This window comes from Sapajus apella, unplaced genomic scaffold (assembly GCF_009761245.1).
Source record: "Sapajus apella isolate SASKATOON/1434 unplaced genomic scaffold, GSC_monkey_1.0 scaffold36, whole genome shotgun sequence".
Classification (NCBI taxonomy): Eukaryota; Metazoa; Chordata; class Mammalia; order Primates; family Cebidae; genus Sapajus; species Sapajus apella.
Genome location: NW_022436976.1, coordinates 11,013,255 through 11,032,329, shown reverse-complemented (window position 1 = coordinate 11,032,329; position 19,075 = coordinate 11,013,255). Strand labels below are relative to the sequence as shown.

Here is a 19,075-nt window from a genome sequence, read left to right as displayed (position 1 = left end):
CTAATAGCCCATTTATAAAACATTTAAAAACATACCTTCTGATAAAATCATTGGTCCAATCTATTCATTATAATTATATTTTTATAAGTAGAGTCTTCATGCATTCTAATAAAATGCTGCATAACACTGACATCGTGTCTTAAGTCATATAATATAAAACTTTCTAACTGCTTATAGCTATCTGTTAGAAAAGGGGAGGGAAGGCCTCCTTTATAAATTTAAATCTTCTTAAGAAGTATAGTAGGATTACTGTAAAACTGATATCTAAGTTCTAGTTTAGACAGTAAAATCACACAAAGTAAAAGTGGCCATACTCACTCATTGGGGGTGCCCTTCTGGCCACAAAAGTGGCCCTGGCTGTCTGTAGGATAGGCCGCTCTTCTGGGGTCCCCATGTACCCAGGCTGTAGGAACAAGTACAAAAATGCTATCAGCAAAAGCTGGTTAAAGGCAGTTCGACTTGAAATATTAGAATGCACAACTGCAACACACTAACCTCTTCCCTCAGTCACAAAAGATTATTGATTTTCTTCAAAGAGTAATTTCTTAATGAAAAGTAAAATAAAATATGGATGAACCAGTCAGAAAGCACATTTCTCTTATTCTCTCAGGGTTCTAGCCAAAACATGAGGTAATGCACTTAGAAAATGACATTTATTAAAATGTGAATTAGAGGGCACACTATAAAAGCTCAGTTGGCTAGAAGTCACATTTTCTAGGGTTCCAAACAAAATGACTTCATAGCAGACCTAATATATTTACAGTAAATAATGTGATGTAATACTTTTGGGTTACGCATAAGTGTAGACCATTAAAAAATTCAAAGCAATGAAACCATAATGCCCAATTCAAATTTATGATTTCTTTATGATTTTGTGTGGCATTATAAAGGCAAACAATAGCAACTACACAGGCAATATGTAATAAAGATTTACCATAAGTGTTGTCTGATAATCTCAGAGCTTAATAGAAATATCAAATAATCTCAAACTTCATGAAAATTAAGGACTTAATTTTCTATGAAGATGATGGGCTCAAACACATCACCCTAATTTTTTAAGAATTACAAACTTAACTTGACAGATAGACCATAGAACCACAGAGAGTAACATACATCAGGTCAATTAGGAAATGTTCTCCAATGTTAGTTGAATATTTCTGACTTCTCCAATTTGACTAACACAGTTCCTAAAGCTCCGGGAAGTGAGCTGGTCATCTAATGCTTGCCTCTGAATATTGAAACGTATCTCTTTGTCCTTTGCTTCCTTTAACATTTGCCCAACTATCTCCTTCCTCACATTTACTGGATTTGACATTTCATGTTATAATTCAATCGCCCTTATGTATATGGCCTGTGTGACTTGGGAAGATAAAAAAAAATCAATTCCAAATGAGAATTTTAATATGGAAGAAAATTTTTTCTCAGTAATTTTTCTCATTAATCTAAGCCTTTTAGTATCTAAGCACCCACAAAGGTCCCCTTTGTCTAATTCTTTCTCCAATGTCATAGAGGCCAAATTGGTTTCATCTTCTAATACTTTCTTATGAAATCGACTCATTTGGGTAGCTCTCAGCTGCCATATCTTCCCGTCTCTATTTCCCAGAATAAAGAAAGTGGACTACAAATAACGCATTTAAATAACAAAGTATTCAATGTATGATGTCTCCAGACTCTATTTTATTACATTCTGTTTCTACATCTTAGTTTGTCATGTTTTGGTTAAATCTAAGAGATTTAATTTTACCTATTTTTCTGTAATACATTTTTAAAGCTTTATTCCAAAATGTCTTATTATTTTTTCTATACAATTATTAATTCAGAAACCAGTACCCAAAGCATTTAGATTGCTAGATTTTCCCTGAGTGAGTCACTTAATTATTTTGAGTCTTGACTTTCTAATTTGTTACTGCAAAATGAGTATAATAACACCCAATCCCACGAGAGTGTTGAGAATATAAAAGAAGATAATGAAAGTGGAATGACTAACATGGTGTGTGGCGTACAATATGGACTCAGGAACATTAGTTCTTATCTTATTTGGGTTTCCCCAAAAGCAAAATCTAAGACAAGAACTTTGATGCAGGTGGTTTATCTGGGAAGCTTAAGTGGGTATGACGGAAGGTGAGATGGAGGAGAGTTTTATTCCAGGAAGGGAAGTTTTATTCTAGGAAGCTGAAGTGGGTATGAGGGAGGAGAGACGGAAGGGAGCAAAGCCAATTAAGTGAATGTTAATGAGTGGAATACTGCTGTGGGCAGCTGGGGCTCCATCCCACTAGGAAACTTCTGCAGAACCATGTGGAACATGCCTGTTGGTGCCAATTGTAAAACTGCCCACCACAGCTGCAAAAAAACTCAGGTGGGTCAAGAGAAAGCATGGTCAGGTATCAGTAGTATCTCCTGTTGTTTTTGTTCCCATATTCATCATAAATTAATTAGCTAAAGAATTTAGTAAATGACCTCCCATACTGGAAGTCATACCAATGTGACTTTATGTTAGCATTCTCAACAAATACATGCAAAGGGGAGAATAAGGTTTGCAGACGATTTAGAGAACAAGTGAGACTTGAGAAAGACTTTGAAAAATGATTAGGATTTGGACATGTGGCTGGAAGTAGGAAAGGATTTATAGATTGAGGAAATCATATAATAACTTTCATTTATTAATTGCTCACGGTGTGACATGCTGTGCTAACTTGATTATACCCATTATCTCAACGGAGGCTCAGAGCAAACCTAAAGGTAGGCATTACTTTCACCTGAATTGTATAGAGGCAGCTCAGAGTTTAATTTACTTCTAAAAATCACACAACTTTAAGTGAGATAAACAAGGTGTGAACTCATGTTTGTTGCTTGCTTTTTATAACCTGTGGTTTTAACCACCAAACTAGAAAGGTGATAATGCTTCCTGCGAAAGGACAGAGTAATGAGCTTGTTAACAGGGGTAAAACAAGGACATCAGCTAAATAAGGATCAGCAAAATGCTCATAACATAGGAAAAGAAATGACAGGCAATTTTAGAGCTTTTGCCATTTGGGGAGAAAAGCTTCATAATTGTGGCAGGGAGTGGGGGTGGAGAGGGAGTGTATCTGATTGGGAGGGATCTGAGGGTCTAGAGAAAAAGGACAGGGATGAAGATGGAAGTGTCAAGAGAAGAATTCTCCTTTTTGACTTTCTAGTTTTGAATTGTAGCAGGTGGCTGTGTTTACTGAGTTGCTGCTACACCTCTCCACACAGCCTCTGGCACAGAAGTTGTGCTGGAGATGGTCTGTGTTTGAGCTGGAACATAGACTTTGAGCTGAAAGTTGCAAAAAGGAGGAAAAAAAGGAGATGGGCAGCAGCCATTATTTTGTCCCTTTTTATAAATTAGGGAGCTTCTGACATTTTATTCCTTTTCTTGGAATTTTTAAATTCATGGAACATACAGAACTGTGCTGTCCAGTATGGTACAGACACTATCTATGGGTCTATTCAGCACTTGAAATGGCTTTTCCAAATTGGAATATACTGTTAATGTAAAATACACATCATATTTTAAAGACATTATAAACAACAACAAAGAAGAGTATCTTAATTTTTATATTGGTTACATTTTAAATGATATTTAGTATTTAAGTAAAGAAAATATATTGTTATTAAAATTAATCTCACCTGTTTCTTTTTATGCTCTTAAATATAGCTATCAGAAAATTTAATCTTACATATGTAATTCACTTTATGTTTCTCCTTGACAGATCTGCTCTAGAGAAAGAACAGTGTTAAAGGCTTCTTATATAAGGTGACTAAGAGTGCTGTACATCACCAGCTTGTATGATAGTCATTCTCAAGCACATCATATGCAACGCACCCTTTTCATAATAAATATTTTACAATGCCCCTTGTACAATCTTGAAATAATAGTCACAGATAACATAATAGCCACACTCATAATTCCTTTAAAAAGTCAATAAAATATCCTATGTAATACAAATGAGAAATAATAAACAGTAATTTATAATTAAATAGTATGCACATCAATATGCAAATGCTCAAATGTGACTAAACTAGAAGCCATGTGAGTAGTCAAGTGCTTACACCTATAGGTAGAATCACCAAATGTAGCAGCTTTAAGTGCAGGAGGATACATGTATATTGATAGGAAAATCAAATACAAGCGTTTTTAATGATATGATTTTCCTAAATGAACAAATTTTAGTAAATTCTAACAACAAAAAAGTAGAATCTTCTTTCAAATTCCCTTGGTACTTATTAAAGTCAGGCAAAAATAAGTTTTGTTATTTATTTTTATATTTTTATTGATATAATTGTACATATTTTTATGGACATGATATTTTGATACATGTATGCAATGTTTGATGATCAAATCGGGATAATTGGAATATCTATCACTTTGAACATTTTTCTTTTTTTTGAGACCAAATTTCACTCTTGTTGCCCAGGCTGGAGTGCAATGGCATGATCTCGGCTCACTGTAACCTCTGCTTCCTGGGTTCAGAGATTCTCCTGCCTTAGTCTCCCAAGTAGCTGGGATTACAGGAATGTGTCACCACACCCAGCTAATTTTGTATTTTTTTTTCCATTTATTTTATTGCATTTTAGGTTTTGGTAATTTTGTATTTTTAGTAGAGATGGGGTTTTCTCTTTGTTGGTCAGGCTGGTCTCGACCTCCTTACCTCAGGTGATCTGCCCGCCTCGGCCTCCCAAAGTGCTGGGATTATAGGCGTGAGCTACTGTGCTCAGCCTGAACATTTTTCTTTGTGTTGGGAACACTACAATTCTTGTCTTCAAGCTATTTTGGAATATACAATAAATTACTGTTAACTACAGTTTCCCCACACTGTCAGATACTAAAATTTATTCCTTTGAATGACATATTTGTACTCATTAACCAACTTCTCTTCATCCCTTCCTTCTTCATTCCCTTTCCAGCCCCTGCTAAAGACTATTCTACTCTCTGCCTTCATGAGATTCACTTTTTTAAGCTTTTGTAATCTCAGAACAGAATTTCTAGATTCGCATATGTGAAAACAAGTTTTCATCTAGATTGCTAGGACATGGGAAAGTCAGGCAGAAAGTGAGATGTAGAAGTAAGCCACGTTGAAGTCACATCCTCCACCTGACTCAAGCCTTCAGCTGACTGCAGCTTTGGCTTTCATCATGACCGCAACTTCATAAAGAACCTGGAGCCAGAATCACCCAACCAAGCCATTTCCACATTTCTGGCCATGGAAATTCTGAAATAAGAAATATTTATTTTTTGAGTTACCAATTTTGAGGGTAATTTACAATGCAGCAATAGATAATAAATTATTATTTAGTTTCTAAAAATCTTTTTTAAATTCAGAGTTTACCTTATAGCTAAATTTTTTACCCTTTGGCTTATATTTTGAATTAATGTATAGTATCCCCAAACAGTTTTCTTTTTTTTAACTTATAAAGTGTATTTTTATATGTTTGCATGTATATATGTATGTATGTATTTTTATTTCAATAGGTTTTGGGGGAACAAGTGGTGTTCAGTTACATGGATAAATTCTTTAGTGGTGATTTCTGAGTTTTTGGTGTATCTGAGCTATGTACATTCTACCCAATGTGCAGTCTTTTATCTCTCAACTCCTCCCACTTTTTCCCTAGAGTCCTCAAAATATGTTGTATCATTTATATGCCTTTACATCCTCATAGCTTAGCTTCCAACTATAAGTGAAAACATACGATGTTTGATTTGGCATTCCTGAGTTACTTCTCTTTGAATGATGGTCTCCAATTCCATCCAAGTTGCTGCAAATGCCATTATTTCATTCCTTGTTATAGGTGAATAGTAGTCCATGTTATATATAAAACACCTTTTCTTTATCCATGTTGATTGATAGGCATTTGAGCTAGTTCCATATGATATGGTGTGGACCTGTGTCTCCACTAAAATCTCATCTTGAATTGTAATCTGAATTATAATCCTCACGTGTTGGAGGAGGGATCTTGTGGGAGGTGATGAGATCATGGGGGCAGTTTCACCATGCTGTTCTCATGATAGTGAGTGAGTTCTCATGAGATTTGATGGTTTTATAAGGGACTTTTCCCCGCTTCACTCTGCATATCTCCTTCCTGCCTCCATGTGAAGAAAGATGTGTTTGTTTCTCCTTCTGCTGTGATTGCAAATTTCCTGAGACCTGCTTAGCCATGCTGAACTGTGAATCAGTTAAGCCTCTTCCCTTTGTAAATTACCCAGTCTCGGGTGTGACCTTTTTAGCAGCATGAGAACAGAATAATACAGTACATTGGTACCAGGAGTGGGGTGCTAATAGAAGATACCCAAAAATGTGGAAGTGACTTTGGAACTGTGTAATAGGCAGAGGCTGGAACAGTTTGGAGGGTTCAGAAGAAGACAGGAAAATGTGGGGCAGTTTGGAACTTCCTAGAGACTTGGAGGGCTCAGAAGACAGGTAGATGTGGGAAAGTTTGGAACTACTTAGAGATTTGTTGAATGGCTTTGACCAAAATGCTGGTAGTGATATGGACAATGAAGTCCAAGCTGAGATGATCTCAGATGGAGATGAGGAACTTCTTAGGAACTGGAGCAAGGTGACTCTTGCTATGCTTTAGCAGGAAGAATGGTAGCATTTTGCCCCTATCCTAGAGATCTGTGGAACTTTGAACTTGAGAGATATGATTTAGGGTATCTGCTGGAAGAAATTGTTAAGCAACAAACTTTCAAGAGGATGCGGAGCATAAAAGTATGGAAAATTTGCAGTCTGACAATGCAATAGAAAAGAAAAACTCATTTTCTGGGGAGAAATTCAAGCCTGCTGCAGTAATTTGCCTAAGTATCAAGCAGCCAGATGTTAATCACCAAGATAATGGGGAAAATGTCTCCAGGGCATGTCAAAGACCTTCAAGGCAGCCCCTCTGATCTCATGCTCAAACCCTAAGAGGGAAAATGGTTTTCTGAGCTGTGTCCAGGGCCTCCCTGCTGTGTTCGGCGTAGGGACTTGGTGCCCTGCATCCTAGCCCTCCAGCTATGGCTAAAAGGGGGTAGAGTATAGCTCAGGCCATTGCTACATAAGGTTAAAGTCCCAAGCCTTGGCAGCTTCCATATGGCGTTGGTCCTGTGGGTACATAGAAGACAAGAATTAAGGTTTGGGACCCTTCATCTAGATTTCAGAGGATATACAGAAATGCCTGGATGTCCAGGCAGAAATTTGCTTCAGGTGTGGAACCCTCATGAAGAACCTCTGCTAGGGCAGTGCAGAAGGGAAATATGAAGTCAGAATCCCCACATATAATTCCCGTTGCGGCACTGCCTAGTGGAACTATGAGAAGAAGCCCACAATTCTCCAAATACCAGAATGGTAGGTCCACTAGCAGCTTGCATAATGCAACTGGAAAAGGCACAGACACTCAATGCCAACCAGTGGAAACAGCTGGGAAGGTGGCTATACCCTGCCAATTCATAGGGGTTGAACTTCCCAAGACTATGGAAGTCCAACTCTTGTATCAGCATGACCTGGATGTGAGACATAGAATCAAAGGAGATCATACTTTTGAAATTTTAAGGTTTAATGACTGCCCTATTGGATTTCAGACGTGCATGGGACCAAAACCCCCTTTGTTTTGGCCAATTTCTTACATTTGGAATGGGTATATTTACCCAACGCCTGTATCCCCATTATATCTAGGAAGTAACTAACTTGCTTTTGATTTTATAGGCTCACAGGCAGAAGGAACTTGCCTTGTCTCATATGAGCCTTTGGACTTGGACTTTGGGGTTTATGCTGAAATTTGTTAAGACTTTAAGGAACTGTTTAAAAGGCATAATTGTATTTTGAAAGTGAGAAGCACATAAGATTTGGGAGGGGTCGGGGTAGAATAATATGGTCTGGCTATGTGTTCCTACCAAAATCTCATCTTGAATTATAATTGAATGTAATCCCCATATGTTGTGGGAGGAACCTCATGGAAAGTCACTAGATCATGGATGCAATTCTCCTATGCTGTTCTTGTGATAGTGAACAGCAAGTGAACCATATAGATCATGAGATCTAACAGTTTTATAAGGGGCTTTTCCCCGCTTTGCTCTGCCCTTCTTCTTCATGCCACCACGTAAAAAAGAATGTGTTTGCTTCCCCTTCCACGATTGTAAGTTTCCTGAGGCCTCCCCAGCCATGCCGAACTGTGAGTCAATTTTTCTTTCCTTTATAAATTACCTAGTCTCAGGTATGTTTCTATTAGCAATGTGAGGGTGGACTAATACACCATATTTTGCATTTGTGAATCGAGCGACCGTAAACATGCATCAGTTCTGGTAGTATAGGAAGGATACAAGCTTGCCCTAGGATTGCGTGGATAAGTATTCAGGTTTCTCAGGAGCTGGGCAGGACCATGGAGCTTCCAAGAGATTATGTCCTTTGTCTTCAAAGGTTTTCAGCTGTCTCACAGAGCCTGCAGCAGCAAGCCCTAAACAAACTTTTATGTTTGAAAGAAATATTTTCACCATCTTCTTTTTTCAAATTAAATATTCATAATAATTAGAAAACACACCTTTTAAATTTGTGTTAAGCTTATAGCTACATTTTCTAGGATTTTGTATTTTTTAGTCCTTACTGTATGATTTAACACATGGACCCTAAATTTCATTTAAAATATTCCTTAAGGCCTAAACTATTACACAGTATCTGATGTTTATTTACCTTAGCTCTTAAAATAAACATGAAAAGGTTTATATTTAAATTCCAGTCTAGGATATGATCAAACTCCCTTTCATTCATTCACACTGAATTGTCAATTGTCACGTTTCTATTTATTCAGTCATTCATTCATTGAATAACTGATATAGGCACACATAAACTCTAAAGATATAGAGATGAATACATCTCATATTTAGTAAATTAACTATTTCTTAACACATTCTTCCTAAGGAAAGTATATATGATACTGATTGGCAATGCAGAGACAAGATAGGTTCTGAAGATTGTTAGTATATTCTCTCAAGTTCAACCAAGTCATGGCCTCAATTTCAGTTGCTCTTGAAGCTGTTGTCTCTATGTTAGAACAAATAAAAGCAGCCTCTGTCACCTTGGCTGCAGCAACAGATCTAACAAACGCTTCCTCCTTTTTCTAATAAGTAGATAACCTTAGGGGCATTTGCTTTTACCTCGCTAGGATAGTACTGCATCTTCACTTTCTTCCCTCAAGGCTATATGACCTTCTAGCTCTTTGCCACAATTTAGTCTACAGGGTTTTGATAATAACCTTACTCCACAGGATACCACACAGATTCCTTACATTCATAGCATCATGCTGATAAGATCTGGGGAATAGTGGTTAGCATATAATCTTGACGCCTTATAAAGACACATGTGTGCTAATGAGTAAGAGAAAAATCTCATGAAAATACAGGAGTCTTCCACCTCCGTAAAGTTTCTGAGGGATCCAGTAGTTACATCTTCTCCAAAGTGAAAGATAAGTTACTGCAGCTTACATTTTCTATAATTAAAAGGGGCGCAAGAGTAGTTGCCAGATTTGAGTAGAGCTCAGAGAAATAAAATACTTTTCAGATAATCCAGGCTACTGTACAAACAGGTATGCCACTGGGTCTAAAATACTTGTTGGAGAGCAAGATACTTTATGGGGCCTGTGGTAAATGCCTATTAGAGAGTCACAGTAGAGGTCCCGAGGGTGCTGGAGAAAAACCCGTTTTTTCTTTTCAGAAAATAACTATTCTTCTTTTGAGAAATAGCCCCTTGGCCCTGAATGATCACTCAATGATATGAGCTTCCCATCATGATGTTTAATGGGTACTATTTGGTCCATCAAACCTAAAGGTGGTTCTGCCCAGCAGCACTCCACTCCCAATGGAAATGACACATTCCTACAATGCTTCAGAAGGTCATAAAGGCTCAAGAAAGTTACATAAAAAGAATTCTTACAATATATTAACTACTGATGTCAACAGGTATGTGTTAGAGAAACACATACATGAAAAGGTCCCTTTCATCATGGGAAATTAATTATAGAAACGTCCCTTTGATCAGCTGACTGAGAAGGAAAAAAATTAAACCAGATTTATAGAGGGCTGTGGAGGATCTGTTGGCATTAATTAGGGTAAATTTTTCTGGTTGTCTACTTTGACTGGAAGAGTAGAAGATCCGAATCATTTAGTCTATTCATAGATAGAAGCCAATGATTTGGCTACATTGTCATGGACTAGAAAAGAAAAATATTAGACAGTTGATGGCCAGGAAGTTTGAGAAATAACTATAAGGACTGATCTCTAAATGGACCCAGGATATGAAGATATTTATGTCTCATGTGGCTGCTTAGTGAAGCCCCTGCTGTAGAGGTAGTTTTCGATAATCAAGATGGAAAGCCACTTGTTCAATGACTTTGTGAAAAAGTAACCATGATAACAGGGATGAAGATTACGTGTGGGTTTTGATAACGTGGACTTGTACTCACAAAAGATGACCTGGCTTCTAACAATGTGTATGCAACAAATTTATCAGCAGAGATTATCAACACTGAAACCCCATTCACCCAGAAGTAACTGGTATAATGGAATAGTAGAATATCCTCCTGAAGAGCCAGTTATATCTTCCGGTAGAAAACAATAACTTTGGAGGCTGGGGAGCTGTTTTCTAGACTATGGCAGGGTCCTAGCAGGAAACATGTTAAACTCATATAGAATAACTGAATAGAGTTAAGTAAAGGAAATATTCATAAAGGTATGAACACAGTAAAGGGAAATAAGCAGGAGTTAATGTAGAATCCAGAGGTTGGCACCAACAGGGAGCCGTTTCCACCCCTAGGCCTGAAGAGGCACAGGAGGAGTAACCCAAATCCAGGAGGAGAAGCTAAATGGAGAGCCCACTGGCAGCACTGACAGGAGCAGGAGCCTTAGGTAGAGAGCCAACCTGTTATGACCCATCAGCAGGAGAGCCAGAGGAAGAAATTCTACAAACTCATACTCCTACGCTCCAATCTCACCAAATTAGAAGCAGAGGACAAGAGAGCCATTTGGTGTAACCCATAAATGCCAGCTTCCCAGGGGACAGAGCAGGATGAGGAGAATAAGGAATAGATTTGGAGGGGAAAATGAAAAATGCCCATCCCATATTCCAAACAAGTGATCAGCCTATTCAAGAGTGGGACTTCAGATATATACAGCAAGACATTCAGCACTTCATTTAAAAACTATATAAGGTATTCAGACTTTCTTTAATCAGAATTCGCTGCCACATGAAACAGCAACAGTAAAAAGAAGGAAGACACACCTAAATTTCAAAGTCTATGAACTGGAAGGACAGTAGGATGTAAATGATGGGACAAAGCATATCCTTAAAACAGATTTGTAAAAAATAGACACAGAATTGAAGACAGCAGAAAAACAACCAAATTACCAAGAAATGAAAGTAGGCTCTTTATAATATCTGGTTTTTGTTTGTTTGTTTTTTAGCATTTTACTTTTTGCTGATTACTTTAATATACTTATTTTTCCTTATTATTCTAAATAGATGTCAGACCACCACTATTCAATATTTTATTTAAGATGTTAATTGACTTTAGCAGGTAGGTTTTTGTTTTCATTTTTTAGGTAAGAAAGTAGGTGAAATAATAAGGACAGGATTTTATGGTTTTTTCCTTCATTCATTGTACAAATAATTTCTTCATTCATTCATTCTACAAATATTTTTTGAGTCCCTCCTCATTGTCAGCACCAAGCTAGACCCTGGGAATACAATGGGCCCTTGCTCTCCCAAAGCCTACAGTCTGTGGGGAGAAATAGATTTTAATGAATTAACTGCACAAATATAAAATTCCAATTCTGACAAGTGCTACAAAGGAGCAATATGTGGCATGAAAAGCATGATTCTTAAAGGCAAATGATCAAATGAGGGAGGTCAGGGATGATGTTTCTGAAGAAAAGATGCAGAAGCTGAGACCTCAAAAATGAATAGAGGCCCAAGAGGCTTCCAGTACATGAACAACATGGATAAAGGGCCTGTGAGGGGTGGTAGTGTGATGGGTACTGAGGACAGAAAGGAGATCCGTGTGGTGCTCACACAGAAAGCAGGATGAAGTGTAGTTTCAGATATGGATGGAGAGGTAACATCTTAGGATTTTCTATGATGAACTAGAGGGAGATTTTTTTAGATGTCAGTGTCAGCTGTGAACCCCATGGTAGAGGTTCTGTTCTTCCTATTCAAATTTTCTTGGAAGAGGTTGAGGCCACCACCTATTCAGTGTTTCTGATCTTGGTCTTTACTTGCTTAACTGTGGTTTTATAATTGGCCACATCTTTTTACTTTATATGAAGCAGCCCTCAGGGTTCCTAAAAATTGATGCAATGTATTATATCTGAAAATGTTACACTTAATACTCATTAACATCTACTAGTAAAAAACACTTTTTGAGAGGCCCATGAAATCCTTTGAGGTTTTTCTGGCCAAATCATAAAACATTCCCTAAAATAATTTTATTTACTCCATAGTTCAAGCAGTAACTGAAGGAAAGAAAACCAACTATTTAGGTGTGGATTATGATAAAGAACTCACTCCCCTTTTTAGTCTGTACATAATAGAGGCTAATTTTTTAATTACTCAAAATTAACAATGACACTGCAGCAAAGCGACCCATATCAGTCTCAGAGGGGCAAGACTGAAGATAATAGATTGATGATCTTTGACTGCAGAAGAATACCTGCTTTCATTTATCCCCAAAGTGTTCTTGGATACTTGCTGTTTTAAGCCTAACCCAGTGTGGAATTAAAAGCGGTGGGAGGAAAAGGAGGAAGGGAAAAACATTGGATGAGGCTCATTGGGTTCCGGTCTGCCCTCTCTCTCAGTAACCTTCATTACTTAGTCCTCATTCATTGTCTTTATTAAATAAAATGCAGTATAGTACAGTGTTCAAGAGTACAGGCTCTAGAATTAAACCACCTGGGTTATGTTGGTGAATAAAACCAACACAAATTTGGCTCAATCATCTTTTTTCTTCATTATCTCATCACTTTAGAATAACTTTAAAACACCACTTTAAGTGAACCTGACTGACGTTTGTGCAAGTGCACGTGTCACTGTGTGTATAAAAGAGAAAGAGAAGAGGAGAGGAATGATTTGTAAAAGAATTCTATTAGGGAAATTCATAGCAGATAACCAAAGATTGGTAAGAGATGGTGAAAAATTTATTTAGGCAAATTATCCTTTCACTTGTATCAAGGAAATGCATGTTTCCGAAGTACCAGGAGCGAGCATTATTATCTAACATTGTCTCTCATTTTCAAACATTTGCAAAGCATGTTCTTGGTGTGCTCTAGGGTTGAGTCAGAAGTTGCAGCCACTTAAAAGCCTTCTGTCAAGGAGAAAATGTGATTAGACCAACTGCTTGCACCGACACTTAAAAATTAACTGCAAATCTGTTTGGGGCAGGAAAGACATTCCCTAAACACTTGCTGGTTGGGAATGTTGGCTTTCAAATCATTACTTTGTATCCCTTAAAGGTACATTTTAACTGTTTTAATATGTGAGGAACAGGCCTGCCAAATTGTGCTTATGGCTTTTTAACACAAGCAATTTACAAATGCAATGAAGCAGATAATAGGACACATGATACCGAATTTGAAAATCTGTGTTGATGACACCACTGCTATAGAAACATTTTCGGAAGCAGCCCTGTATCCTGTTGCTTAGATAAGAAAAATGTTGTTTATCATTTCACAGGTGGCCTCTTCCATCCAATGGTGAGTTTAGGGTCATGTCCTTGAAACCAATTCAGTCCCTCTCATGATAACAATACTCCACTTAAAATCATCTAGAATGCATGCATTCAACAAAATAAAGCAAACAGTAAAAAACTCACTCAATACTAAAAAATCTGCCCAAGTAATAGTGAAAATTAAATGCTTCCTTTTTAAAATGAAGATTTCCAAAACAAAAGGAAGTATAGGTTTGTAATTTAATTTGTAAACATTTATATATTTGTAAAGAATGCAAAAGGACATTTAATACTGATTCTGGTTATACATACAAGGTTATATTTTTCATTAAGAAAAGTTTACAAGAATAATTTAAAAATCAATAGAACTGGATTTTTAAAAATTCTTACTTTTTAATTGGGAGATCTGATTTTACTTGACTAAAACAATGTTTCCAAGCTGTGTTCTGATAGGCTCACTTTAGTTGCAAAGTAGATTAACAGCACAATGTAATTTCCTGTTATAGTCATTCCCAATTGCCAATTTCCTCTTGCAATGAATATTGTGGTCACACCACCAAGCTCCCAAATTAGAACAACAGGATGCCTAGTGAGGTACAGATGGCTATTATAAAAGAGACAAGAGATAAGTATTGAGGAGGTGTGGTGAAAAAAAGGAACTCTTGAACACTGTAAGTAGGAATGTAAATTAATATAGCCATTATGAACAACAGCATGGAGATTACTCAAAAAATGAAAAATAGAATTACCCTCTAACCCAGCAGTCCCACATCTGGGTATTTGCCCAAAAGACTTGAACTCAGTATATTGAAGAGTTATCTGTACTCCCATGTTCACTGCAGCATTATTCACCATAGCCAAGATTTGGAATCAATTTAAGTATCTATCAATAGTAGAATAAAGAAATTATACTCTGTGTGTGTGTGTGTGTGTGTGTGTGCGCGCGCGCATGCATGCATGTACATACACACACATATACACACAAAATGGAATATTTTTAAGCCTTAAAAAAGAAGAAAATCCTGCCAAGTTGTGACAACATGGATGAACCCAGAGAACATTATGCTAAGTGAAATAAACCAGCCATAGAAGAAAAATATTGATCTCCTTTATATGTGAAATCTTAAATATTCCAACTCATAGAAGCAGAGTAGGATGGTAGTTGCCAAGATCTGGGGGTGGAGAAATTAGGAGATAATAGATAAAGGATATGAACTTTTAGTTTTAAGATGAATAAGTTCCAGAGTTCTGATTTACAGCATTAACTATAGTTAATAATGTATTGTATTCTTGAAATTTGCTAAGAGAATATATCTTAAGTGTTCTTTCCAAACTCACACTCCCTTACAAACAGAGATAACTAAGTCAGGTGATACATATGTTAGCCTGACTGTGGAGATCATTACACAAGGATATACATGTAGTAAAATATGAGGTTGTACACCTTAAATATACACTTTTTAAAATTTGTCAATCATACCTCGTAAAGCTAAAAAATTAAATTAAAATGTATATTTATGTGTCTACTTATTAGTAAGAGAAACTGTTCACTACTTCTTTGTATGGACAAAATGAAAAAGTCATCTTGGAATTATCTTGGTTCTTCAAAAGGTCACTAGTGACTTCTCCTAGTTGTGAAAATATGCTTTCTTTCTTCCTTATGTTTGTGGGGATAGAGGAAGACCAATTTGCTTTAAGAGAAGTAAGAGATAAGACCTCAAACTTTTCTCCCTGAGATTTTAATTTAGGATAGATCAGATTGACCCTGAATTAGGTTTGCTGGACAAAAAGGATAAAAATACCCTCAAAAGAAAGTGGAAGAGACTGGGCTGGTGTTCTAGGCTTAAAAGCAGGGCCTAAGAGTAAGGGCTGGTTCTGATCAAGCAAGAGCCAGTTTGGATGCAGCCATTCTGACCCTTGTCATGCTTTGGGGACCAATGGTTGAAATATTGCTGAAAGACTTAAAAAGCAGTAATCTTGGATTGGGAAGCTGCTACAGTAGTGGGAAGATTAAGATGAGCAATGGACTATGAAATGATCTAAATGGCACAACCAAAATGTCAGAACTTGGGAACACTACAGTCTTTCCACCTAGAAACTGGAAATACAATTGCTCCCTCATTGGTGTTTTGGGAAAGTTTAGGTCAGGAAAGAATGTGATACGCTAGATTTCCTTAAGTACTAAATGGAAAAATAGATGTGACTGTATCATTGCCCAAAAACAATGAACATATTCTTTAATATCAGAAATGATGGGGTCAATTTTGACTGTTATTAACTATTTTGTTTATTCCCTACCTTATTCTATGAAGGATTAAGGCTGAATATGAAAATTTAGCCTTATGTAATTATGTAAACTTCTTTCTTTCTCTACTTGATATTTTCAGATTTGTCCCCAGTCAAGTCATGATGCCATTCCTTTAATCCTTTGTACTGCACTGCTCTATAAATTACCTGCATGTCAAGGCTCATTACTGCTCTGCTTTGGTTTGGTTCATTTCTCTATTAAGGAAGCAATCACAAGCCTGACCATATTCAAGAGGAAAGGACTTCAGATTCTACTTCTCAATGAGAAAAATGACAAAGAATTTGCAGCCATGTATTAAGGTACCATAGTTCACCCTCTAGCCAGTTTCTTTTTCTTTTCTTTTCCTCTCTCAAGATCTCCCAGAAGCTTCATCCAATTACCTCATCAGGCTCAGGCTTAAGGTCTAGATCTCATCACCTAAGTCAGGTCCAAGTGTGGACAAGGCTCAGGGGGGTTAGCTACTCTCCTAAGGATGATTTCTTTAGCTAGATCATTGAATTAATTATGTACATTTCCAACTTCCCTCATTACCACAGCAACAGTGATGCCAGATTTTTTACCACTACAGCAAGGTGCCCTTCCCTCCTGCTTCCAATCACATTTTGCTCATTTTCTTCCAAACTCACTGCCAGCCTCTTCAAAACCCACTGGGTTTCTGAACACCACCTGGTCTCAAAACGAATGCCTATATAGTAGGTTTGTGAAGCCAGCATCCCACTTTCAGGTACCAAATGTTGTTCTGCTTATCTATTGTTGCACCCTCAAACTCACTGGCCTTATATAACAATTTTAAAATTTGCTCATGATTTTGGGTGTCAGGAATTTAGGGAAAGGCTTAATTCTCCCTTGGGATCTTTCATACAGTCAACTGTTGACTGGGGCTTCTGAAAACCCAACTGGACTGATTTATCCCTGGGAGCCCAGCTGAGCCTGTTGGCCAGGACTCCTCCATGTAGCTGCTACACACAGCTTGGGCTTCTTACAGCATGGTGACAGAGTTCTGGTCTTGTTTGCATTAGCTTTCTTGTTAACTTCTTACCTTCTTAGCTAATAGAGATAATTACTCTGGGAAAGGTTAAAAAAACAAAAACCAAAACAAACTTTGGATCCTAACTTCAAGCACTTCCTAAGTAAATACAATAATGAACCAAATCACCCAAAGAGTAATCCATTTAAAAAGAAAACAAAATAAGAATTATTTATTTATTTACTTACTTATTTTTGAGATAAAGTCTGGCTCTGTCAACCAGGCTGGAGTGCAGTGGTGTGATGTCGGCTCACTGTAACACCCACCTTCCAGGCTCAAGCCATCCTCCCACCTCAGCCTCCCAAGTAGCTGAGACTACAGGAGCACATCACGACACCGGGCTAATTTTTGTATTTTTTTGTAGAGACAAGGTTTTCACCATGTTGCCCAGGCTGGTCCCAAATTCATGAGCTCAAGCAATCAGCCAGCCTCAGCCTCCTGAAGGGCTAGGATTATAGGTGTGAGCCACTGCCACCACGCCTGGCCATAAAAATGTATTGATTGTTAAAATTGTGCTATTCTTATATACTTAATGATAGCAAAAGTATAGCAAAGAATAATTTGCATAATAAATATTCCCATGTTTTCTAGTTAGTACAATAATTGAATAGTAACCATGACCAAAGTAGGACAAAAGAAGGCTATTATCATAAAGGTTAGTTTGATCTTTCAAGATTTGATTACTTCTATCCAGACTCCACTTTATCCATTTGAACAGAGGCTCTGCTGTTCATCAATCAAATGTTAAGTGTCTCTGTTGCATTCAAGTGTTACCCTAGCTGGCCATATTCTACATAAAGGGCATTTCTCTCAGCAGATTTTGTAAAAAACAAACAAACAAACAAAAAAACAACAACAACAACAAAAAAAAAACTTCCGTGGAAACACTTCTTTATGAAAAGATCATGGATGAAAGTTAGGGCTGGGCACAGTGGCTCACGCCTTTAATCCTAGCACTTTGGGAGGCTAAGATGGGTGGATCACCTGAGGTCAGGAGTTCAAGACCAACCTGGCCATCATGGTGAAACCCCATCTTTTAAAAAAAGAAAGAAAGAAAGAAAGATAAGTCTACAAAAGCACTAATCTAATAAAGTTGGCAAAAGTCACCAAATTACCTATAACACATCAGTGAAACTGACTTATCACTATTTGCTCAAATGAAGGTATATATTCGTTCGTGTTAAAAAAAAATCCTTAACACTTCTAGTAACTTCTGCCATAGTTTCCCCTCATGCTTTTTTTAGTCCAATATTAGATATATTCAAAGAATTAAATTTATCTTGGAATGAAGCCAGTAAGGCTATTTATAGTACAGGGATGGAAAAAGGTATGTAGTGAATTTGGTGAGTCACTCATTTTAATCAGTGGCATTGGGATTAATCTGGAGACATCGAATTAATCTATTCAATATAGTTTTTTTTTATTGAGTAATATTTATCTGCCAATTTCCTTATGTGAATTAAGACATTTACAAACTGAATTTGGAGTTCTGGAACAAAATGGCAAATTTCTTATCTTGCTGCAGAGAAAATAATGGCATACACTCCTCTGTTTTGTCTACAGGAGACTGGCAATGGCTTTTCTTGCTCTGTATAAAGACACAAAACATTTTTCTATGGACTGCATCACACTGGCTTTGAGATACAGAGGAAAAACTTATTTAATGAAGGAATAAGGCAACCTAGTGAAAAGATTCTGGTCACAGGATGAGATCTTTGTGAAGTTCCTGTCATGTAGTCAAACTTTAATAACTCAAATTATGGGTCACCATGGAAACAATATATAAATTATATTGAAATGTATTAAAATTCAGAATAACTAGGTTATACTATGATAGCAAACAAATTACTACCCAAAACTACTATGATGCATTATTGATGCAGTTAAGTATTACTTCATTTACTCCTCACAACAGCCCTGAAAGGCAGGTGATGTTTTCACACCTCCCAGGTAAGAAAACAGGTTGAGTAAGTAACCCAAGTCCATCAAAAAAAATAATGAAACTCAGGATCTGCCTGATTCCAAATCTGTTGCTT

At 37.1% G+C, this 19,075-nt stretch overlaps 1 protein-coding gene across 3 annotated transcripts in view; it reads right to left on the bottom strand.

The window, feature by feature from the left end:
* SLC44A5 (solute carrier family 44 member 5) overlaps positions 1–19,075 on the bottom strand; it is a 408,769-nt gene that overhangs the window by 79,394 nt on the left and 310,300 nt on the right. For all 3 annotated transcript variants that reach the window (XM_032296576.1, XM_032296574.1, XM_032296575.1), the window contains exon 4: positions 319–403. In XM_032296576.1, coding sequence (XP_032152467.1) covers positions 319–403 — 85 coding nt within the window. The remainder of the gene's footprint in view (positions 1–318; positions 404–19,075) is intronic.